This window comes from Papio anubis, chromosome 1 (genome assembly GCF_008728515.1).
Source record: "Papio anubis isolate 15944 chromosome 1, Panubis1.0, whole genome shotgun sequence".
In the NCBI taxonomy this organism is placed as follows: domain Eukaryota; kingdom Metazoa; phylum Chordata; class Mammalia; order Primates; family Cercopithecidae; genus Papio; species Papio anubis.
Genome location: NC_044976.1, coordinates 8945585 through 8969333, shown reverse-complemented (window position 1 = coordinate 8969333; position 23749 = coordinate 8945585). Strand labels below are relative to the sequence as shown.

General features: G+C 43.2%; 1 protein-coding gene across 5 annotated transcripts in view; it reads right to left on the bottom strand.

Moving 5' to 3' along the window:
* The window catches only part of UBE4B (ubiquitination factor E4B), a 147188-nt gene that overhangs the window by 70739 nt on the left and 52700 nt on the right, over positions 1 to 23749 (bottom strand). For 3 of the 5 annotated variants that reach the window (XM_031669297.1, XM_031669298.1, XM_031669347.1), the window contains exons 3-8: positions 16918 to 17053; positions 9373 to 9460; positions 6924 to 7068; positions 4729 to 4957; positions 3890 to 4276; positions 3099 to 3251 (exon numbers count right to left, since the gene is read on the bottom strand). In XM_031669297.1, the coding sequence (XP_031525157.1) occupies positions 3099 to 3251; positions 3890 to 4276; positions 4729 to 4957; positions 6924 to 7068; positions 9373 to 9460; positions 16918 to 17053 (1138 nt within the window). The remainder of the gene's footprint in view (positions 1 to 3098; positions 3252 to 3889; positions 4277 to 4728; positions 4958 to 6923; positions 7069 to 9372; positions 9461 to 16917; positions 17054 to 23749) is intronic. The other 2 variants (XM_031669318.1, XM_031669358.1) reach the window with 2 other exon arrangements.

The window sequence follows — 23749 nt, the reverse complement described above, 5'->3', positions numbered from 1 at the left end:
TTTCATCACCCATGCATTAAGCCCAGCACCCAACAGTTATCTCTTCACAGACGGTAATTCTCACTTCACTCCCTTATGCCACTCCCGCAAAAAGCAGTTCCTTATAACTCAAACAGTTTTCTCAGAAGTCTGCAAAACATTACAGAAGGAATGTTTTACCTTTTTAAAATTAATCCTTATCATCACCCTTATAAATACTTAACATATAAATGTATGTCTCAACTACTTCCAAAAAGATTTGTAAGACATCGAATCCACTGGGCCAGCAGATGGAGAAAGTGATCCAACCCCTGATGATTCTTTCTTCTGTGACATTAGTCTTACCAGGCAAGGAGGGAGTGTTAAAATTGCTTACTTCAGAGTAAACAAAATTCTGGGAAGATCAATTAGAAAGGGGGAAGGAAAATACTATTTCTTTGCTGACTGCTCAAAGTAACATGGTTTTGGTTGTACGCAGTGGCTCACGCCTGTAATCCCGGCACTTTGGGAGGCCGAGGCAGGCAGATCACCTGAAGTCAGGAGTTTGAGACTTTGGGAGGCCAAGGTGGGCAGTTTAACCTGAGGTCTGGAGTTTGAGACCACCCTGGCCAACATGGTGAAACTCTGTCTCTACTAAAAATACAAAAATTAGCCAGGTGTGGTGGCATGTGCCTGTAATCCCAGCTACTTGGGAGGCTGAGGCACGAGAATTGCTTAAACCTAGGAGGTGGCGGCTGCAGTGAGCCGAGATCGCTCCACTGCACTCCAGCTTGGGTGACAAAGTGAGATTCTGTCTCAAAAAAAAAAAAAAAAAAGTAACAAGGTTTTTTACTAGCTATCCTTGGCTCTGATCCTACTTAGAAGAACCCTAAGTTCTTCTATTTGTTTACATAGTTGTTACGTATTTTTACCCATGCTTTGGCATTCTTTTTTATATCAACTAAGAACCAGTAAGTTGCCAAAATCTGGGTGATCACAGTTCATTGTAACAGCCAACAAGGGACATACCAACTGACTGGGATGGCATTTTGTAAGTAAGGAGCGAAATGCCGGCACTTCCTTGCCAAAGGAACCGAGTAGATGCACAGACTCTCAGAAGCAAAAACAGTAGTAAGGAACAAGAACAAACAAAATCTGTTTGGGTGAAAATGGAAAAGTGGGTGTCAGCACGGTGTGGTGGTGAAGAATGTGAATCTGGATTCAGGATGCTCGAGTCTGAATGTATTTCTGTGACTTTGACCCTCTTGTCCATCCCCCCCTACACCATCCACTCTCCCCCGCCCATTCCCCCCCACCACCACTTCCTCACAGCAGGCTATAGCGAGGAGTAAAAGGGCTGATGCATGGCCAGTGCTGCACCATATCTGGCGCACAATGCTCCATAAGCTATTTGCAGCTATTTTTATACACTTGGTTATTCCTCCTAGTAGGGAGAGAATTTAGATCTGAGGCAAGGTTGGGGTGTTAGAAGCCCAGAAAGAGCGGTATTAGTAAAAGCAGCACACAATCTGATACGGTTGTTAGAGAAAGTCACAACTAAATAGGCCAGGGAGAGAGAATGTTTCCCACAGAAAATGTACAGTAAAACAGATAACACGGCACTTTCACCATGTGGAAACTGATTCCTAGGAAGGATGCCTGCTTTTTTTACTACAGTCATGCAATAGGATTTTATCTACATGAAAAAGACACTTTCACCTTTGGGAAATTTACTTGAAAAATGGTGATAAAATGTTCAACGTAATACAAATATCAACCTTCCTGAATCAATATTCAACCTTGTATCAACATTCCTGTCCCTTTATATATTCCCTAATGATTCTTCTGAACACCATCGAATTGAATGAAGTGTACCTAACTCCTACTGCAGTCTCTATTTATAGCCTGGAGTTATTTTTGAACAGTGCTAGGCACAAACACCAACTCAGTCCAGAGGAAACTTCAATTTAAGAGCAAAATTGTAAGACAATGAGTCAGAGGATTAGAAAGAAGGTGCTATTATATTCTCTTGCTCAAAGTCACCTACACAACCCAAGTAGTGTTTTCCACTCGGTTTCCAGGGGTAAACATTTAGCAATATCCGGAACTATGTTTCAGCCTCTGCGGTCATTTCAAAGGCTCTATAAACAAATGGGGTCTGGCTTCACTGAGGTCCAGGAGGTGCTAAGAGAAATTTAAGGCTAGACATGAAAGCAGAGTCACAGTTATTATACCAGACAGTATGACCTCATATGTTCTTCGATGGATTGCCCAGACTAAGCTCAATGAGGGTGAACGGGGAGGTGGGGGAGGCCAGGAGGGGGTGGGAAGGGAACACACACACACACACACACACACACACACACATATACACACACACATACACAGCCCTCCCTCAAATCCCAGCCCCTCTCCCATTACTAAATAGCAGCAATCCATGCAACTGTACTTAAGCAAACATGCCTCAGAGAGTACAAGTTGTCATATCTGGTAGTTCACAATAACATTCTCGCAACAAATGAAGGGTCCTTCATTTTAGATCTAAAGGCGGATAACCTTGATGACTGATCTTTAATCTGTTTTCATGCTTTTGCAAAATGATTATACACAAAGTTTTCCTCCAAACTTGCCAGGCGACAACTCTGAAAATTCTCAAGCCAGGCGCAGTGGCTCACTCCTGTAATCCCAACACTTTGGGAGGCCAAGGCGGGCAGATCACTTGAAGTCAGGAGTTCGAGACCAGTCTGGCCAACCTGGCGAAACCCCATCTCTACTAAAAATACAAAAATTAGCCAAGCATGGTGGCGGGTGCCTGTAATCCCAGCCACTTGGAAGGCCGAGGCAGGAGAATCGCTTGAACCCAGGAGGCGGAGGTTGCAGTGAGCCAAGATCGCGCCATTGCACTCCAGCCTGGGCAACAAGAGCAGAACTCTGTCTCAAAAAAAAAAAGAAAGAAAAAAAGAAAATACTCCTATGTGCTACTTTATCCCATAAGGTCTGAACATATCAATATACTCAGGAGCCCACCTCATTTGACCGTATCCTGCCTGGATTCAAAGCACACCCCTTGTTAGAGCTTATAGAAGTTAGTTCCTAAGCATCTATGCACATGCAGGGGTAAGACTCCATTCCTCTGATACCTGGACCCAAACTGGACACAAGAAAAATCATCACCACCACCACCACCTTCATCATCACCATCACCATCATCATCATCTTCTTCTTCATCTTCTTCATCACTACTGTCCCCAGAAAGTGCGAGGAAGAGGAAGGAGAAAGGATTGTCGTACATACTACCACAACAAAAGCAAAAAAGGCCATCAGAGAACAAAGAAAAAAGAAGAGGGGGAGAAGCTTTTGCAACTGCTATCCTTTTAAATAAACCTTACACTAAAACTTTTGGCCACTGACATGCAGAAACATAATTCACCAAAATTATAGAAACACATATAGGTACATTTGAGAGAAGGGGCCACTGGATTAGTGGAATTCTGACACTCCCTCCTTCTAAGAGACTGAACTTACATATAACTAAAACTCAACATGTCAGGGCATGAACCTACCCACCCCACTCACCAGAAGTAAAAAACACCAGGTCCAGATTTGCTCCCACACCTGCTTGGTCTGATTGCATTTCAACTACCACTGGCAACAGGACAAAAGGCCAAAAAGTGTTCCTGTGTGCCCCAACTCTCAAAGGGAAGAAAGGGACTCACAATAGAATAGAGCAACCCAAACTTTCCAGCATGATCAGAGCCTGGTAGAAGCATGGACTCAGAGTACATGCCTACCAAACTAGTTAGCCACACAGGTTAATAACCCAAAACAACAATTTAACGGAGTCAGTGTCACACAGCACTTCTTCTAAACCGTGTTAATCTCCTTTCCCTGCACCGCAAACACACACACAAGTCTCCTGCAGGATAAATACCTAGGAGAGATCCTCAGGGAGGAGGGGCGTCTGCTCGCGGCACTGGGTGAGGCGGGTGGTAGGGGTGGACCCGTGCTGCTGGGCCTCTGTCTGGAACTGCTGGCGGGCACTGCTTGGGGGCTACTGGCAAGGGCAGGGGGACTTGGGGAGCTCGACAGAATGGAGACGCCTGAGGACGCCCATGGGTGAGTGACAGTGTAGGGGCGATACCGCGGGGATGAAGGCTGGCTTCCCGCAGCAGTTCCAGAGGCTGCACTGTGAGGACTGAGGGGAGTGGAAGGCACAGCCAACTGGCTGGCTGCACGGGAAGGTGAGGCAAGAGACGGGCCCATCACGGGAACAGAGCTCCAAAAACTGGGAGTGGGAGCTGGACTACTTTCATAGAGGCTAAATTAGTTGAGAAAGGGAGGAAAGAAGAGAAAAATCAAAGAAAAACTTGAGATAACTGACTAAAACAGAAAATATCAAGCTTTTAAAGGAGAATCATTGCAGTTCAAGTATATCTAGCAGATAAATATCTAAATAATTATAATCTAATTGCTCTATTGATCTAGAGGCTATACTTACAAGACAATAAAGTCCCCATACGAAGAATGATGTAGTACACACAGTCAACTGCTTCTAAAACTTCATCTACCAATATCTTAACCATAGAGAGTCAAAAAGTAATCATCTAGAAAAGAGAATTCCACTTCCAATGACTAAATCCACCTCCCCAAATATGATATATGCCATACCCTGTATGACACAGATTAACATTGTAAACAAACATTCCCTTCTCCTATATACTTCGCAGTTATTTTACTACCAGTTACATGTGCAAAGAAAACCACACTAACCTAGACAAAGAGCTGGCACCAAAGGAACCCACGTTGCAGAACATGGGGCTTGTTCCTGGATTGGAGCCAGTGTTTAGCAAGAGATTTCTGTCTGGTGACCGTGCTGCTGCAGCAATTGGCTGTGATGTGGCTGTCAGACTGGCAAATGGGTTTTCATCTCTAGTCTGAGTGGACATCATTAGCACTTCCATTAAAATCTGGCCAATCAAGTCCTTAAAATCGGAGAACACTGTTGGAAAGGCAGAATAAAGAACAGGTTACACACAGTTCGAACTCAGGTTACACAGCCCTTGAATAAGCCAACTGACCCCGAGTGGTTCAATGCAGTATCCTGGATTGGATTCTGGAATGGTAAATGGATATTAGTGGAAAACCTGGTACAACCTAAATAAAGCCTTGTGTTTAGTTAGTAGTAATTTCTTAGTTTTGACAAATGTACCATGGTTATATAAGATATTAACATCAGGGGAAACTGGGTAAAGTATATACAGGAACTCCCTGCACTAACTGAAACTATTCCAAAACTAAAAGTTTATTAAAAAGAAAGTTGGGGTACAGTCATTGAGAGTTACCGCTGATGTATACTAATTGTAAAAAGAAGCTACTCCCAACTATAAGAGGTTACTTTATTATACTATAAATGTAACTGGGTTAATATTTCCTAGTCTAGATATGTTTTATAGATAGTAATAAAACTATTAAGTCCAAGGTTCAAAAGATTTTATGATGTGTCCAATATCTAGTCACCATGTGGCTGGCAGGAGCAAATGATACATTCTAGCTTCCTTTTTATTCTTTGCAACTCCCAGTTGATTTACTGTTGGTCTTTAGATACATTTTAAATACCACTAAAAAAAGTTTTAACTCATGGAAATTTTATCTGATTTGGTTATTTAAAATTACCACTTACATGTGTAAGATAGATTTGAGAATCTTAAGATTTATAATAAGAATAACAAGTAGCAGAGTTTCAAATACATGGTCTTCTCCATTAGCAGAGTTAATAAGTAAATTCAGAAATAGTCTTATCTATCCTCCGCAAACACAAAGGACTTCTTTTTTTCCCTCCTCAGAAGATAGGCAGCACAGAAAAGAAAAAGGCGATCTCCTTGATATTCACGCATCCATTTAAAATGTATCTATTGAGGGGACTATTTTGTGCAAGATATCCTTCTAGGCATTGGGGATACATCAATGAGTGAAAGAGACAAAAATCCCTACCATGAGGGAGGTTATATTCCAGTGATAGGCAAAAGAAACCACTCCAGCACACCTCCCATACCTCTTCTGCATTCCAAATGACTGCTGTAAAGAATAAGGATAGTGCCCTGATGCTGGTATCTTGCTAAGAGTTTTAATATTTTGTTACGAGCGTGGCCTCTTAAAGTAGAATATCAGAAACACAGCAAAATGTCATTATGTTCTGTCTTGCTAAGCAATTTAGCCAAATAGACCAATTCCACTGTCTATACATGGCTTCACAGGCACTTAAAGCAGGTATAGTTCATACAGAACACTTCTCTAAGGATCCCTGGAGACCACTCACTATATCTATACTTCATAAGAGGAGGTAAGGCCAGGCTTGGTGGCTCCAGCCTGAAATCCCAGCACTTTGGGAGGCCGAGGCGGGCGGATCACGAGGTGAAGAGATCAAGACCATCCTGGCCAACATGGTGAAATCCCATCTCTACTAAAACTATAAAAATTAGCTGGGCGTGGTGGTACATGCCTGTAGTCCCAGCTACTCGGGTGGCCGAGGCAGAAGAATCGCTTGAACTCAGGAGGCAGAGGTTGCAGTCAGCTGAGATTGCGCTACTACACTCCAGCCTGGTGACAGAGCAAGACTCCGTCTCAAATAAATAAATAAATAAATAAATAAATAAATAAAGACGAGGTAATGCTCTAAGCACCTTCTTACTACAAAGGGAAAAACTTCAACCCTGAGAAAATGGAGACCATTAACTTATTTACATAGTATTGTAGAAATCATGAAAATGAAAAATAAGTTATCGATAAGATCAGTGGAAAGGGAAGAAAGTGGCTAAACAGCTGTGTCCTCATCAAGAAGTATCCCTGTCATCAAAAATACAACTCAAGAGCAAGAAGGAGTGAATGTGGATAACAGACAGCAAAGATCTCACGTCTTATTTTCTTGTTGAGTACTCTGCAGTACGACTGCTGAGCTAGATTCCTACCTTCTTTTGGGTTCTGCTTAAACTGTGCAGAAAGAGAAGAAAGAAAGATGACATCTCTGTCCCGGTCCTTCCAAGAGACACGGAAGATCTTACAGACCAGCTGTAAGGCCTGCTCTTCAGACACTTCAGGGCCCGAGGAAGGCTCCTGGTGAAGAAGATTTGCGGGTTAATTTCAAATAAGACGTATGAGTTAGGTACTTCAATAGGAATACGTTATTCTGATTTAATTCATTATTAGTGATGATATTTTAAAAATGCATAAAACCATGCACCCACTGATGAGGGGAAAAGTAAGCCTGTTACTGTAACATCAAAGTTACAACATCTAAGTCTCATGAGCTTATAATACAATCTACGGGGAGCATAAAAGAGCAAAGATGGCCAGGCGTGGAGGCTCACACCTGTAATCCCAGCACTCTGGAAGGCCGCAGCCAGTGGATCACCTGAGGTCAGGAGTTCAAGACCAGCCTGGCCAACATGGTGAAGCCCTGCCTCTACTAAAAATACAAAAATTAGCCAGGCACGGTGGCGGGCACCTATAATCCCAGCTACTCGGGAGGCTATGGCAGAAGAATCACTTGAACCCAGGAGGCAGAGGTGGTGGTGAGCCGAGATCACGCCACTGCACTCCAGCCAGCCTGGGCAACAACAGAATGAGGCACTGTGTCAAAAAAAAAAAAAAAAAGAGCAAAGGTGTTATCAAAAGTCATCAAGGAAAAATATGTGATGTACATATCCTATCTATTTACTTTTCTGAATTCCACAGGACCAGGTTAACATTCTAGGTGCATGACCAATTTTCCTCCAGGAATTTTTCAAAAATGTAACATTTCTCATTACATACCACCACAAATAAAATATCATATATAAAAGAATTTTGTAAACATTAAAGAACTATACAAAATAAAGCACTGCACCACTAGGAGGCTACAGTGCAACTTCTTATTTTTTCCGTTTTTTGTCTTTTTTATTTTTGTTTACAGTGCAACTTCCAATAATCATTAACACACGTTGCTAAAGGATTCCTAATAATTTACTGAATAGAAAGTGATGTAATTATCTATATTAACACACACACACACACCCCCCCTAAATGCAGAGCACTAAGCTCAGGTGATATTCATATATAAAGGCTTCATGTTTTCCAAAACCTTCCACTTGCTACTGGATTCTACACATTCTTGCTTCAATTCCCAGTCATTTTCCTCAGAATACTGCTAAAGATGTGACAATCTACTTGCTCAAAAGCAAAAGACCAGGCTGGGCACAGTGGCTAAGGCCCGTAATCCCACACTTTGGGAGGCCGAGGCGTGTGGATCACGAGGTCAGGAGATCGAGACCATCCTGGCTAACACGGTGAAACCCCGTCTCTACTAAAAATACAAAAAATTAGCTGGGCGTGGTGGCGGGTGCCTGTAGTCCCAGCTACTTAGGAGGCTGAGGCAGGAGAATGGTGTGAACCCGGGAGGCAGAGCTTGCAGTAAGCCAAGATCGCACCACTGCACCACTGCACTCCAGCCTAGGTGACAGAGTGAGACTCTGTCTCAAACAAGCAAAAAAAAAGCAAAAGACCAATATAAAGAATTCTTTTGGCCGGGCGCGGTGGCTCAAGCCTGTAATCCCAGCACTTTGGGAGGCTGAGACGGGCAGATCACGAGGTCAGGAGATCGAGACCATCCTGGCTAACACGGTGAAACCCCATCTCTACTAAAAAACACAAAAGAACAGCCAGGCGAGGTGGCGAGCGCCTGTAGTCCCAGTTACTCGGGAGGCTGAGGCAGGAGAATGGCGTGAACCTGGGAGGCGGAGCTTGCAGTGAGCTGAGATCCGGCCACTGCACTCCAGCCTGGGTGACAGAGCTAGACTCCGTCTCAAAGAAAATTTTTTTTTTTTTTCTGAGACGGAGTCTTGCTCTGTCGCCCAGGCTGGAGTGCAGGGGAGCAATCTTGGCTCACTGCAAACTCCACTTCCCAGGTTCACGCCATTCTCCTGCCTCAGCCTTCCAAGTGGCTGGGACTACAGGCGCCCGCCACCACACCTGGCTAATTTTTTGTATTTTTTTTTTAGTAGAGACGGGGTTTCACCATGTTAGCCAGGATGGTCTCGATCTCTTGACCTCGTGATCCGCCCACCTCGGCCTCCCAAAGTGCTGGGATAACATAAAGAATTCTAATTTGCTCTAAATTAGTTCCTATTACAACCTAAATGTACTGATAAAATCATGGCCCTGAACCAAAAACAGATGGATATTATCAGATCAAAGGACTGAGTTACACTTCCACGAATAAGGGTAATCTAGGTTACTCATTTTTCCTCGAAAGAATAAAAATAATCACCTGCCTAGGACTTCCTGATTTGGGGTGGCCTCACTCTAACAGACTCTACAGATACAAGACATGAAATGTGTTTGTTTATATTACCTGTACCAAGGGCTTCATCGCTTACCAACCTTATCACTGAGGCTCCGTTTTTCTCTTCGATCATTTTCATCAACCTCCATGTTTTCAATTCCTGAATCCACATCCACCTGGGACATGCTTAAAGTACAAAAGACAAATAAGCCTTTTACCTTTTATAAACCTGCACAATGTCACTGTAGCTGCTCCGTGAGAAAAAGTTTTAAAGCATCAGTTAAATCAATCAGGAAAGCAAAATGATAATGGTTCATCTTCTTATTAATTTTTAAGAGTTCTTCGTAAATTAGGATCTAAATAATTTGTCTCTCATATATGTTGGAAATATTTTTCCTAAGTTGTCATTTTCTTGAGTTCACTTTTTAAAAGTATATCATTGGCCGAGTGCCGTGGTTCACGCCTGTAATCCCAACACTTTGGGAGGCCAAGGCAAGTGGATCACCTGAGGTCGGGAGTTCAAGATCAGCCTGACCAACATAGAGAAACCCCGTCTCTACTAAAAATACAAAATTAGCCGGACATGGTGGCACATGCCTCTAATCCCAGCTCCACGGGAGGCTGAGGCAGGAGAATCACTTGAATCCGGGACACACAGGTTGCGGTGAGCCGAGATCGCACCATTGCACTCCAGCCTGGGTAACAAGAGCGAAACTCCATCTCAAATAAATAAACAAACAAATAAATAAAAGCATATCATTAAAGTGGGTTATCTATATATAGTATTTTAAAATGACATGAAATTCAACCAGGTCAGGTGTATCAGCATGCACCTATGGTCCGAGCTACCTAGGAGGCTGAAGCTGGACGATCACTTTAGCCCAGAAGTTTGAGGCTGTATGCACTATTACTGCACCTATGAATAACCACTATATCCCAGCGTGGGCAGCATAGCAAGACTCTGTCTCTGAAAAGAATTTAAAATTTTTAAAAATTTAATTAAGAAAATAAAAAATTCAACTGAAGTCTTATTACAAAAACTGGTTAAGTACATATTATTTCCCTCTGATTAAACAATTGCCCTAGCACCATTTATTGCAAAGATCATCCTTTTTACATTAATATGAAATCTCCTATGTCACATGTCCAATTTTCATTAACGAGTGGGTCTATTTCTGGAGACTCATTACTGTTCTGTTAGACAACTGTCTGTCCCTGGTCAATACCACTTTGTCTTAATCACTAAAACTTCAGTAGTCTTGATATCTGCTAGATCAATGTCTCCACCTTATTCTTCTACTTTAAGAGGCCTTAGCAATCCCTGGCTCTTTCCTCTTCTACACATACTTAGGAATCAGCCTGAGGAATTCCTTAAAAACCCTCCTGGGATTTTGACCAAAATTTTTTTCACTCGTAGAGATCAAATTGGGAAGAAGTAATATAATTATGTTACTGAGTTTTTATTACTTTCCAAGTATTAAGATCTTCTTTAAGGTCTATCAACAAACTTTAATAATTTTCTCTATAAAAATTTTATACTTGTTTTGCTAAATTTATTCCTAGGTACCATATGTTAATACTTTTTAATGAAATTGTGAATGGCACCTTTTTAAAAATTAAGTTTTCTAACTTTTTGTTGTTGGCAGACAGGAATGTAACAGATTTTAAATATACACTTCTTATAAGCAACTTGTTTATTTATACATAGAAAGTTTACATGCAAATAATTTTTTTTTTTTTTTGACATTGAGTCTTGCTCTGTCACCCAGGCTGTAGTACAGTGGTGCAATCTCGGCTCACTGCAACCTCTGCCTCCCAGGTTTAAGCTATTCTCCTGTCTTAGCCTCCAGAATAACTGGGATTACAGGCACGCGCCACCACGCCCAGCTAATTTTTTGTATATTTAGTGAAGACAGGGTTTTACCATGTTGGCTAGGCTGGTCTCGAACTCCTGACCTCAAGTGATCTGCCCGCCTCGGCCTCCCAAAGTGCTGGGATTACAGGCATGAGCCACTGTGCCCAGCCAACATGTAAATAATCTATCTACAAATTATCACTGTTGTTTCTTCCATTCCAATCCTTACTTGTTTCACTGCACTGCTGAATATAAGAAGAAATAGCAGCCAGGCGCGGAGGCTCACACCTGTAATCCCAGCACTTTGGGAGGCCGAGGTGGGCGGATCACAAGGTCAGGAGATCAACACCATCCTGGTTAACACGGTGAAACCCCGTCTCTACTAAAAATACAAAAAAAATTAGCCGGGCGTGGTGGTGGACGCCTATAGTCCCAGCTACTCAGGAGGCTGAGGCAGGAGAATGGCTTGAACCCAGGAGGTGGAGCTTGCAGTGAGCAGCCACTGCACTCCATCCTGGGCGACAGAGCGAGACTGTCTCAAAAAAAAAAAAAAAAAAAGAACAAGAAATAGTAGTCATCCTTGTTCTTATTGCTGTTTTACAGAAAATGATGCTAACTTCTCACTATTGAATAGGAGAGTTGGTGGAGTTTATTGGCAGATGCCCTTTATATAAGTTAGAGTAAAACAGGCTATATTGTAGTAATACATATACTCTGAAATCTTAGAGGCTTAACACTGTAAGGATTTAGTTCTTGCTTACACAAAGTCTGATGAGAGTGAAGCATCCTTACTCCATCTTTAATCTATGCCATCTGCAATACACAGCCTCCAAGGTCACTGGAGCAAGAGAAGAGGGGGATGGAGGAGGAACATCGGCTCAACTGCCTTCATCTAAAAGTGACACATGTCACTCTAGTTCATAGTCTACCAGACAGAACTAGTCATTGGCCCCAATTTAACTGTAAAAGAGAATGGGAAATATGCTGGGGAGCATGTGGAATATTTGCTGAACTTTGTCTGTGCCACACTGTGAGTGTAAGGATACTCCTTTCTGTTCCTCATTTTCTTTTTTTTTTTTTTTTTTGAGACGGAGTCTCGCTCTGTCGCCCGGGCTGGAGTGCAGTGGCCGGATCTCAGCTCACTGCAAGCTCCGCCTCCCGGGTTCACGCCATTCTCCGGCCTCAGCCTCCCGAGTAGCTGGGACTACAGACGCCCGCCACCTCGCCCGGCTAGTTTTTTGTATTTCTTAATAGAGACGGGGTTTCACCATGTTAGCCAGGATGGTCTCGATCTCCTGACCTCGTGATCCGCCCGTCTCGGCCTCCCAAAGTGCTGGGATTACAGGCTTGAGCCACCGCGCCCGGCCCTGTTCCTCATTTTCTTATTATCATGAATTAATGTGGAATTTTATCAAACTCTTGCAGCTACCAAATTATAAGGATTTTCTTTTTAATATACAATATGGTAGAAGATATGTATAGATTTTCTAATGTCGATGTATCCTTACATTCCGAAAGTCAGCCTAAATCGATCATGATATACTATATTTATATTATATTATATTATATTATTTTAAAACAAACTTAATTGAAATATAAGATGCCTATAATCCCAGCACTTTGGGAGGCCGAGATGGGTGGATCACTTGAGGTCAGGAGTCCGACGCCAGCCTGTCCAACATGGTGAAAGCCCGTCTCAACTAAAAATTCAAAAATTAGCCAGGTGTGGTGGCCCATGTCTGTAATCCCAGCTATTCAGGAGGCTGAGGCAGAAGAACTGCTTGAACCCGGGAGGCAGAGGTTGCAGTGAGCCGAGATCATGCCACAACACTCCAGTATAGGAGACAGAGTCAGACTCTGTCTCCAAAAAAAAATAAAGATAAATGCTTGAGGGAATGGACACCCAATTTTCCATGTGTTGATTTATTTATTATTATTTTTTGAGACAAAGTCTCACTCTGTTGCCCAAGCTGGAGTGCAGCAGTGAGATCTCAGCTCACTGCAACCTCCCATCTCCCAAGCAACTCTTCTGCCTCAGCCTCCCAAGTAGCCGGGACTACAGGTATACGCCACCATGCGTATTTTTAGCAGACATGGGGTTTCACTATGTTGGCCAGGCTGGTCTTGAACTCCTGACCTCGTGATCCACCCACTTCGGCCTCCCAAAGTGCTGGGATTACAGGCGTGAGCCACCGCGCCCAGCCGCCATGATGTGTTTATTTTATTTTTATTTATTTATTTTTTTGAGACGGAGTTTCCCTCTTGTTGAACAGGCTGGAGTGCAATGGCACAATCTCGGTTTATGGCAAACTCTGCCTCCAGGACTCAAGCTATTCTCCTGCCTTAGCCTCCCGAGTAGCTGGGATTACAGGCATGTGCCACCACACCCAGCTAATTTTGTATTTTTAGTAGAGGTGCGGTTTCTCCATGTTGGTCAGGCTAGTCTAGAACTCCCAACCTCAGGTAATCTGCCCACCTTGGCCTCCCAAAGTGCTTGGATTACAGGCGTGCGCCACCGCGCCCAACCCCCATGATGTGTTTATTACACATTGCATGCCTGTACCAAAATATCTCAACTACCCCTTAAACATATACATCTACTATGTATCCACTAAAATTAAAAATTGAAAATAAAAACAGGCCCAGCTTGTTTCTTTGTTTAAATCTGTAAATGTCTTTATTTCCCTTTGCTTTAAACAGTTCCAGGCCAGGCGCAGTGGCTCATGCCTGTAATCCAAGCACTTTGGAAGGGCAGGAGGATCACTTGAGGCCCAGAGTTTGAGAACAGCCTGGGCAACATAAGGAGACCCTGTCTCTACCAAAAATTTAAAAATTAGTCAAGTACGGTAGCATATGCCTATAGTCCAAGCTAATTTGGAGGTTGAGGTGGGAGCACTGCATGAGCCTGGGAGGTCGCAAGGCTGCAGTGAGTCATGACAGCAGCACCGCATTCCTGCCTGAATAAAAGAGTGAGACCCCGTCTCGAAAAAAAGTCAGGAGTTCGAGACCAGCCTGACCAACAGGATGAAACCCTGTCTCTACCAAAAATAAATACAAAACTTAGCCAGGTGTGGTGGCCCACGCCTGTAGTCCCAGCTACTAGGGAGGCTGAGGCATGAGAAGTGCTTGAACCCTGGAAGCAGAGGCTGCAGTCGAGCAGAGACTGCGCCACTGCACTCCACCTTGGGTGACAGAGTGAGACCCTGTTTCGAAAAAAAAGAGAGAGAGAGAAAAGAAAGCATAAAAAAGAAAAAGGGCAGTTCCACAGGAGTTCACATTTCCCAGTTGACAGTTACTTTTTTTCAACTATTATTCTGCCATCCTGTGGCCTCCACCATTGAGATATTTGGCTGTCATTTCTTTTCTAGATAATCTCTCTTTTCACTCTGGCTTTGTCTCTGCAAGGAGTGGGGGCATTTATATTTAAATAAATAAATAAATAAATAGGTTTTTGTCACCAGTGTTCTACAATTTCACCATAAAATGTGTAGGTATGACTTTCTCTTTGTTTATTCTGCTTGGGATTCACTAGGCTTCCTAAATCTGAAGATTCATATCATTTACCAACTCTCAACAAAAATTCAATCATTTATTATAATTTTTTTTTTTTTTTGAGACAGAATCTCACCCTGTTGCTTAGGCTGGAGTGCAGCGGTGTGATCTCAACTTACTGCAATCTCCACTTCCCGGGTTCAAGCAATTCTCCTGCCTCAGCCTCCCGAGTAGCTAGGATTACAGGGGCATGCCACCACAACCCACTCATTTTTGTATTTTTAGTAGATATGGGGTTTCAACATGTTGGCCAGGCTGGTCTCGAACTCCTGACCTCAAGTGAGTGCCTGCCTCGGCCTCCCAAAGTGCTGGGATTACAGGCATAAGCCACTGCTCCTGGCCTGATTTTTTTTTTAATAATATCTTTCAAACCAGTGTAGAAAAAAACGTGGAATAAAAGTGAGCAGAAGGAAATCTCCCCAACTCTCTATTCTCCCTTTTTGATATTTAGATATATGCTGGACCCCTGTTCTCTTTTTCTTCTTTTTGAAAGCTGAACATCTGCATTCACAATTTTAATGTTCTACCTAGAAATTTCAATCCTACATACATTTCATGAGAAACCAAGGACTCTGTCCTCTATATCTCTAAATATCTTTTATATTTTTCATCTCCTTTGTTCTTTATGGTACGTTCTGGGTAATTTCTTCAGTGCTTTCAGTTTGTCAATTCTTCCTTCAGCTATGTCTAACCCCTATTTAACTCTTACAGCAAGTTGTCAATGTGAATTACCTTTTCATTTCTAGATATTCTATTTGGTGGTGGTGGTGGTTGTTGTTGTTATTATTATTATTGATGCAGAGTCCCACTCTGTCACCCAGGCTGGAGGGCAGTGACGTGATCTCAGCTCACTGTAGCCTATGCCTCCCAGGTTCAAGCGATTCTCCTGCCTCGCCTCCCAAGTAGCTGGGACTACAGGCATGCACCACTACACCCAGCTAATTTTCGTATTTTTAGTGGAGACAGGGTTTCACGATGTTGGCCAGGTTGGTCTTGAACTCCTGGCCTCAAGTGATTCATGTCTCCCAGTTTCCCACAGTGCTGGGATTACAGGTGTGAGCCACTACGCCCAGCCCCTTATTCATACTTTTAATTCTCCTTTTTTTTTTTTTTTTGAGATGGAGTCTCACTCTGTTGCCCAGGCTGGAGTGCAGTGGCACAATCTTGGTTCACTGCAATCTCCACCTCCTGGGTTCAAGTGATTCTCCTGCCTCGGCCTCCCCAGTAGCTGGGATTACAGGTGCCCATCACCAGGCCCAGTTAATTTCTTGTATTTTGAGTAGAGATAGGGTTTCCAGGTTGGTCTTGAACTTCTGACCTCAAGTGATCTGCCTGCCTCGGCCTCCCAAAGTGCTAGGATCACAGGCATAAGCCATCGAGCCCGACTTAATTCCCCTTTTCATCTGTTTAGCCCACTGACACGAACCGAGGGCACTGCCTGAGGCGAGAGGAGCCAGGTCCAAGGAGTCTGACTTGCTCAACCACGAAAGGAATCAATACCTCAGCCACCCTTATCACCCATTTTTGGCACATATGCAACACAGGAGGGCTGTTTCAAGACACCCTGATCCTTATGAAGCAAACAGGGTATTTGGCTTCCCTGTCTAAAATATTCCAAACTTTTAAATTTCACTAATCAGTAAAAGTTTTAGGGAGAGGCATATGCTTGCCAACTTTATATTTACAAAATGAGAACAACAGATTTCTTTTTTTAACTGACTACACCATTATTTCATAAAAGACATTTAACACACAAGCATAGTGGGCCAGGCACGGTGGCTCATGCCTGTAATCACAGTTCTTTGGGAGGCTGAGGCAGGCAGATCTCTTGAGGCCAGGAGTTTGAGACCAGCCTGGCCAACAGGTGAAACCCTGTCTCTACCTAAAATATAAAAATTAGTCAGGCATGGTGGCACACGCCTGTAATCCCAGCTACTCAGGTAGCTGAGGCAGGAGAATCACTTGAACTTGGGAGGCGGAGTTTGCAGTGAGCCCTGATCATACCACTGCACTCCAGCCTGGGTGACAAGAGTGAGACTCTGTCTCAACAACAAAAGTATGAAGAACATCTCTGAATAATACAAAATCTTTAAATGTAATACGTTTGACCCTAATTTGCTAAGGACTGGCATGGGTCTCCAGCTGGCATTTCTGACTATGGACTAGAGACTAAAGTGAATGGATCTTTCTCTTTCCCTAAATAAAAGAGCATATTAGAAAACTGGCTTCATTTTACCTTTTCTCACATGAGACACCATCGATATCCATGCTCTGGGAACGTGAGAGAGACTGAGATTGCGTTTCAAGGCTATTAGAGGGCGAGCTGCTGAGAGAACTGACTCCTTCACTGCTCTGGCTTCGATGGGCTACTCCTAAACAGAAAACACAGGAAGGATGAAGCCCCATGGGAAATAATGTTCAAGTTATTTGTAATAGCAACAGTAAACATGCACAGTCTGCAGTCACACTGTCATGACATTGCAGCAACCGAGGAATTTCTATCAGAAGATTATATAAAAAGCTGGAAACAATAATAAAATCATAGGAACATCACTAAGAAATCATAAGTTATCAATATACTTCATATGAGGTTGGTAACAGAGCTACCCCTAATGCCTAAAACTCACCCCTCATCACCTCTCTTGCACCAATTCAAACTATGGTCCACAAATACAAATCAGAAACATAAATTAACTTCCATGATAGTCCAGAAAAATCCTTGGAATGCACCCAAAAGAAGAGATATTAATAAACCAGGCCATTGCAGTGGCTCATGCCTGGAATCCCAGCACTTTGGGAGGCCAAGGCAGCTGGACAACCCGAGGTTGGGAGTTCGAGACCAGCCTGGCCAACATAGTGAAACCTCATCTCTACTAAAAATACAAAAATTAGCTGGGCGCCTGTAATCCCAGCTACTCAGGAAGCTGAGGCAGGAGAATCCCTTGAATCTGGGAGGAAGAGGTTGCAGTGAGCCAAGATCACAACATGCACTCCAGCCCAGGCGACAGAGCAAGACTCCATCTCAAAAACAACAAAAGGATGTATTAATAAACCTACAGAAAAATGTGTGATAAAGCGAGTATAATAAAATGTTAATGAGACCAGGCATGGTGGCTCATGCCTATAATCCAAGAACTTTGGGAAGTCGAGGCAGGTGAATTACAAGGTCAGGAGATTGAGACCATCCTGGCTAACATGGTAAAACCCCGTCTCTACTAAAAATACAAAAAAATTAGCTGGCCAGCCTGGCTAACATGGTGAAACCCCGTCTCTACTAAAAAATACAAAAAACTAGCCGGGCGAGGTGGCGGGCGCCTGTAGTCCCAGCTACTCAGGAGGTTGAGGCAGGAGAATGGCATAGACCCGGGAGGCGGAGCTTGCAGTGAGCTGAGATCCGGCCACTGCACTCCAGCCTGGGCGACAGAGTGAGACTCCGTCTCCAAAAAAAAAAAAAAAAAAAAAAATTAGCTGGGCGTAGTGGTGGACATCTGTAGTCCGAGCTACTCGGGAGGCTGAGGCAGGAGCATCACTTGAACCCAGGAGGCAGAGGTTGCAGTGAGCCAAGATTGCGCTACTGCACTCCAGCCTGGGCAACAGAGTGAGACTGTTAATGTTAAATTTTAAAAAAGTGAATGACAGAATCTGGATGGTGAGTATACGGGTGTTCCCTGCAAATTTCTCTCAACTTTCCTATATGTTTAAAATTTTTATAATAAAATGTTGAGGCCGGGCGCGGTGGCTCAAGCCTGTAATCCCAGCACTTTGGGAGGCCGAGACGGGTGGATCACGAGGTCAGGAGATCGAGACCATCCTGGCTAACACGGTGAAACCCCGTCTCTACTGAAAAAAAAACACAAAAAAACTAGCCGGGCGAGGTGGCGGGCGCCTGTAGTCCCAGCTACTCGGGAGGCAGAGGCAGGAGAATGGCGTGAACCCGGGAGGCGGAGCTTGCAGTGAGCTGAGATCTGGCCACTGCACTCCAGCCTGGGCGACAGAGCGAGACTCTGTCTCAAAAAAAATAAATAAATAAATAAAAAAATAAAATAAAATGTTGAAAAAAATACAAGAGGACTCAACAATGTCCTTTGATATAGATTGATCCATTTATTGGCTGGACACCTTAGTGGAAATTAAAAACCTGACACTTTGCTGCCCTCACAGAGCTGACAGTATAGTGAAACTGTAGTCATTAGCATAGGGACAGATGATTTCTCACAACAATTTCCTCATCGATGTCTCTAAAATCATGTTTTACATTGAAATTTTAAAAATTACTTTAACTCTATGAATATCTTCCCATGAAAAAAGAAGAATGTTTACCCAGGCATTTGCAAATACTTTAAAAAATATATATCTATAGTGCTGAAAAGGAAAATGACACATGTTTTAAAAAACTATTGGCTAGGCACGATGGCTCATACCTGTAATCTCAGCACTTTGGGGGGCCGAGGAAGGTGGCTCATTTGAGGTCAGGAGTTCGAGACCAGCATGGCCAATGTGGTAAAATCCTGTTTCTACTTAAAATACAAAATTTAGCTGGGCATGGTGGCGCACGCCTATAATCCCAGCTACTTGGGAAACTCAGGCAGGAGAATCGCATTAACTTGGGAGGTGGAGGTTGCAGTGAGCCAAGATCACCCCACTGCACTGCAGCCTGGGTGACAAAGCAAGACTCCACCTCAAAAAAAAAAAAAAAAAAAAGATATGAAAAAAGAAAATTTGAGTTACCCGTTGTAGTGAAAACAATTACTGAATAAATATAATTTTAACACTTCCAGCATTCTATGAAAGCAAACTTGCTACCTTTTAATGTTTCTCTTCAATGAAGAACACTACAAAACATTTATTCATTCCTGAAAGCAGTTCTTCACATGTACTAATTTATTAAAACTTCTGCACGACTTACGAAGGAAATAAGAAGGAACTTGATACCAAAGAACTGACTATGGAAAGGGAAAATAGTAACTTTAAGTGGAAAAACATGGCCAGCACTAACTTAAGCATGTGATGATGTTTTAACACCAGGGACATCATGTGGATATTACATACCCCTGATACGATGTGATGGGAATGGCACTTCACCTGTGTGACAAAATCTTCCCCAAAACCCACAACCCCAGTCTCATCATGAGGAAAACACCAGACAAAGCCAAATTAAGGGACATTCTACAAAGTACTGACTAGTATTCTTCAAAATTGTCAAGATCATGAAAACAGGACTGAGATACTGTCGTAGACCAATGGAGACTAAGGAGACTCATGTTTAGTTAAAATCATATTCAGGCTAATTCCTTAGTTTTGACAAATGAACCAAATATTAACATTAGGGGAAACTGGATGAAGGGTACACAGGAATCCTGTATACTATGTTCATAACTTCTCTATATATTGAAAGTTAGTCTAAAATAAACATCTATTTTACAAAAAAACCAGGACTGGACACCGGTTCCATCATTTCTAGTTTTGTAATTTTAACCAAATCTTCTTACTTAATATTTTTACCTATGCTCTACAATACTGTCATCTGTGCAGCCTACTTCGTAGTTCTACTTCGAGGAGCCAATGAAAAAAAACAATGTGAATGTGTTTACAAGTTCTATAGATATACCTGTACGCGTCAGACAAGAACAGAATGAGAAATCAGATTTGCCTTGTTACCACAACATCTGCTCTGGTCTTGCCCACTTTTAGCATATTTAAGTACTAAAAAAGAGAGGGGGAGGCCAGGCATGGTGGCTCAAGTCTGTAATCCCAGCACTTTGGGAGGCTGAGGGAATAGATCACTTGAGGTCAGGAGTTTGACACCAGCCTGGTGAAACTCTGTGTCTACTAAAAATACAAACATTAGCCGGGTGTGGTGGCACACGCCTATAGTCCCAGCTACTCGGGAGGCTGAGGCACGAGAATTGCTTGAACCCGGGAGGCAGAGGCTGCAGTGAGATCATGCCACTGCACTCCATCCTGGGCAACAGAGTGAGACTACATCTCAAAAAAAGAGAAAAGAGAGGGGGAACCTTATCCTACCACGGTTCAATGACTTTTCCATCTCAAGCTATCATTTCAAATAATCACACAAGTGTAATTCCTGTGGATCCACTGATGCTTCTACAGTGGCATTACTTGTTAAAAGTAACTCACAGTGAACAAACAAATGTAATTTACAATCTACCTAACTACTGTAGCTAAAAAGGATATATGCATAAAACTGGATTTTGAGTCCCCCCAGTCCTCATACCTCATTTATCTCAACATCTAAGGTCATTTCCTCCCCCCTGCACCCCTCCCTGATAACTAAGAATACATTTCACAGTGAGTATTTAATAGTCACTGAACACTTTGGAAGGCCAAGACGGGTGGATCACCTGAGGTCAGGAGTTCAAGAACAGCGTGGCCAACATGGCGAAACCCTGTCTCTACTAAAAAATACAAAAAAATAGCTGGGCGTGGCGGTGGGCGCTTGTAATCCCAGCTACCCAGGAGGCAGGAGAACTGCTTGAATCTGGGAGGCGGAGGTTGCAGTGAGGCGAGATGGCGCCACTGTACTCTAACCTGGGGAACAGGGCAAAACTCCTTCTAAAAGAAAAACAAAGTCACTGAATACAAGAGAGCTTTGAGGGTATTTTCTAAATTTATGGCAGCCACATCAAATGGATGCTATTAGTGAACTCTGTACTTGTTCTTAGTACCTTAGTTTCTCTATAAAATGATAGAACTGATGTTTAAAAAAAAATCTCTAACACTTTACAGTTCCATTAAAGTTATAAATTACGTGTTGCTATTTTTTGAAAACCATGCTGCATAGTTTACAATAACAAATCTAAATACTCCATTATGCACCCCCTGTCAAAACAGTGACAAATTTTAGAAACAAAAGAGAAACTGAACCACACAACCTTGGCTGGTGAACATTTTCTGACCCTTCACAAAGGCTTTCTCTCAGGTCAGGGCTGAACTAGTCTCTTTCATCTACCACATTCAGGGAGCCCCGGGAAGACGGGAAGATGGGAAGACGCACCACCTGATTAAACAGAACCGCCTGAAGTCAAGAGGCCTAAGGCCACAAGGTAACAAGTTATTTTCATTCTTTAGGATCACAATATTTCCTGTCACTAGGAGAAGAAAGGAACAAAGGAGTTTTGCTTCACTAAGGATAGGGGATGGGTACGGTGACAGGCCAAGGTGTGGCTCTCAGTCTACTTCAGGGGATGAATCCTGCCAAACCTGACCAATGTCCACTTGCTGGAGGCTGGCTAGGGCTTGATGTTAAAGCTCTCCAGGTATGAACATTCAACTCTAGGTGTTAAAGGTGACAAATTCTTCTGAATCCAAAGATTTCAAAATCTTAACTTTTTCTTAAACTTACTTCCCTTGGATTCCAATTGGGAAACTGGAGAGAGGCCGGGTACAGTGGCTCATGCCTGTAATCCTAACACTTTGGGAGGCCAAGGTAGGGGGATCGCTTGACCCCAGGAGTCTGCGACCAGCATCACCAACATGGTGACACCCCATCTCTACTAAAAATACAAAAAAAATTAGCCAGGCATGGTGGCGGGCGCCTGTAATTCCAGCTACTCAGGAGGCTGAAGCAATAGAATTGCTTGAACCTGGGAGGTGGAGGCTACAGTGAGCCAAGATTGCGCCACTGCACTCCAGCCTGGGCGACTGAGCAAGACGATGTCGCAAAACAAAAAGAAAGAAAAAAAAGAAAACTAAAGAGAGATGGTGAAGAAACCTCCCAGTGTAGTCCCAAATCAATGCAGTCAACCCTACTACTTCCTGGATACCTATTATGAGCTCAACAGATAAAAGAGAAATACAAGAAAGTTTATTTTTCAGAGCTTTCAATCTAGTTTGGAAGACAAGATAAATGTACCCAAAACTAAGAGTGGTTTGTGTGGCACAATCTCTACTGGTTATAGGCCTTTTGGGGTGAATATATATGTTGACTGGGACAGCAACAGAGAACATGCTCTGAAAATCAAGATAGTGAATTACATGAAGAGGGTGGAACATGATTACAGAGCACTTTGCAAGCCCTCAGATTAGATTATAATTGGAAATAAGGAGATGAGGAAGGCTTTCAAGCAGGTGAGTGACACGTATTATCTTTCCCACCAAGCCATAAGATCTTTAAGGGACAGGAACACATGGTATAGAAACCACTCTCACAATATTTGCCCCTGGGCCTTTGTTAGGCTCGGACACATGATAAAGGCCATGAAAGCAGCACCGTGGCACAGTTCACATCCCACTGTGTGGGGAGAGTGCCAGTGGGCAGTTTGGAGTCAGAAGCAGACAGCTGGTAAAACTACAGGCACAGCAGAGGTTGCAGGATCAGGTTAGCAAAAATGGGGCAGGGGGTGGGGGCTACAGATAGGGAAAAGTACCAGAATCAACCCCAAGTCAAAACAGGAAGTGTATTGATTCCCAGCACTGCACGCTTCTCATGAACAAGACACCATCAGCACTTTTACCAGATTTACAAAGTAATTAGTATGACCCTAGAATAATGCTATAAGATGAAGCCCAGAACTAATAAAACATACCCCTTTGCTGGCCTAAAGGCCACTCTAATTCGAGGAAGTGCCCATGCCAGCATAGGACATACCTGTTCTAACTCAGAATTAAAATGTACAAGCAAAAAGCAAAGGATTTCAACCACGGCTAGGAGCCTTCTGAACTCAGTAGCCTTTTAGGGGTCCTGCTGCAGCCCTGAGGCCTTGAGGCTTCTGTCTGAGCCTCTATCTGTAGCCAGCTGCTTAACCACCCTGGAATTCTCTCTTTCTCCCAAGCTAGACCAAATAGAAGAGAAAAAAGAAAAAAAAAAAAAAGATTTTAGGCCGGGCGCGGTGGCTCAAGCCTGTAATCCCAGCACTTTGGGAGGCCGAGACGGGCGGATCACGAGGTCAGGAGTTCGAGACCATCCTGGCTAACACGGTGAAACCCCGTCTCTACTAAAAAAAATACAAAAAACTAGCCGGGCGAGGTGGTGGGCGCCTGTAGTCCCAGCTACTCGGGAGGCTGAGGCAGGAGAATGGTGTAAAAACCCGGGAGGCGGAGCTTGCAAT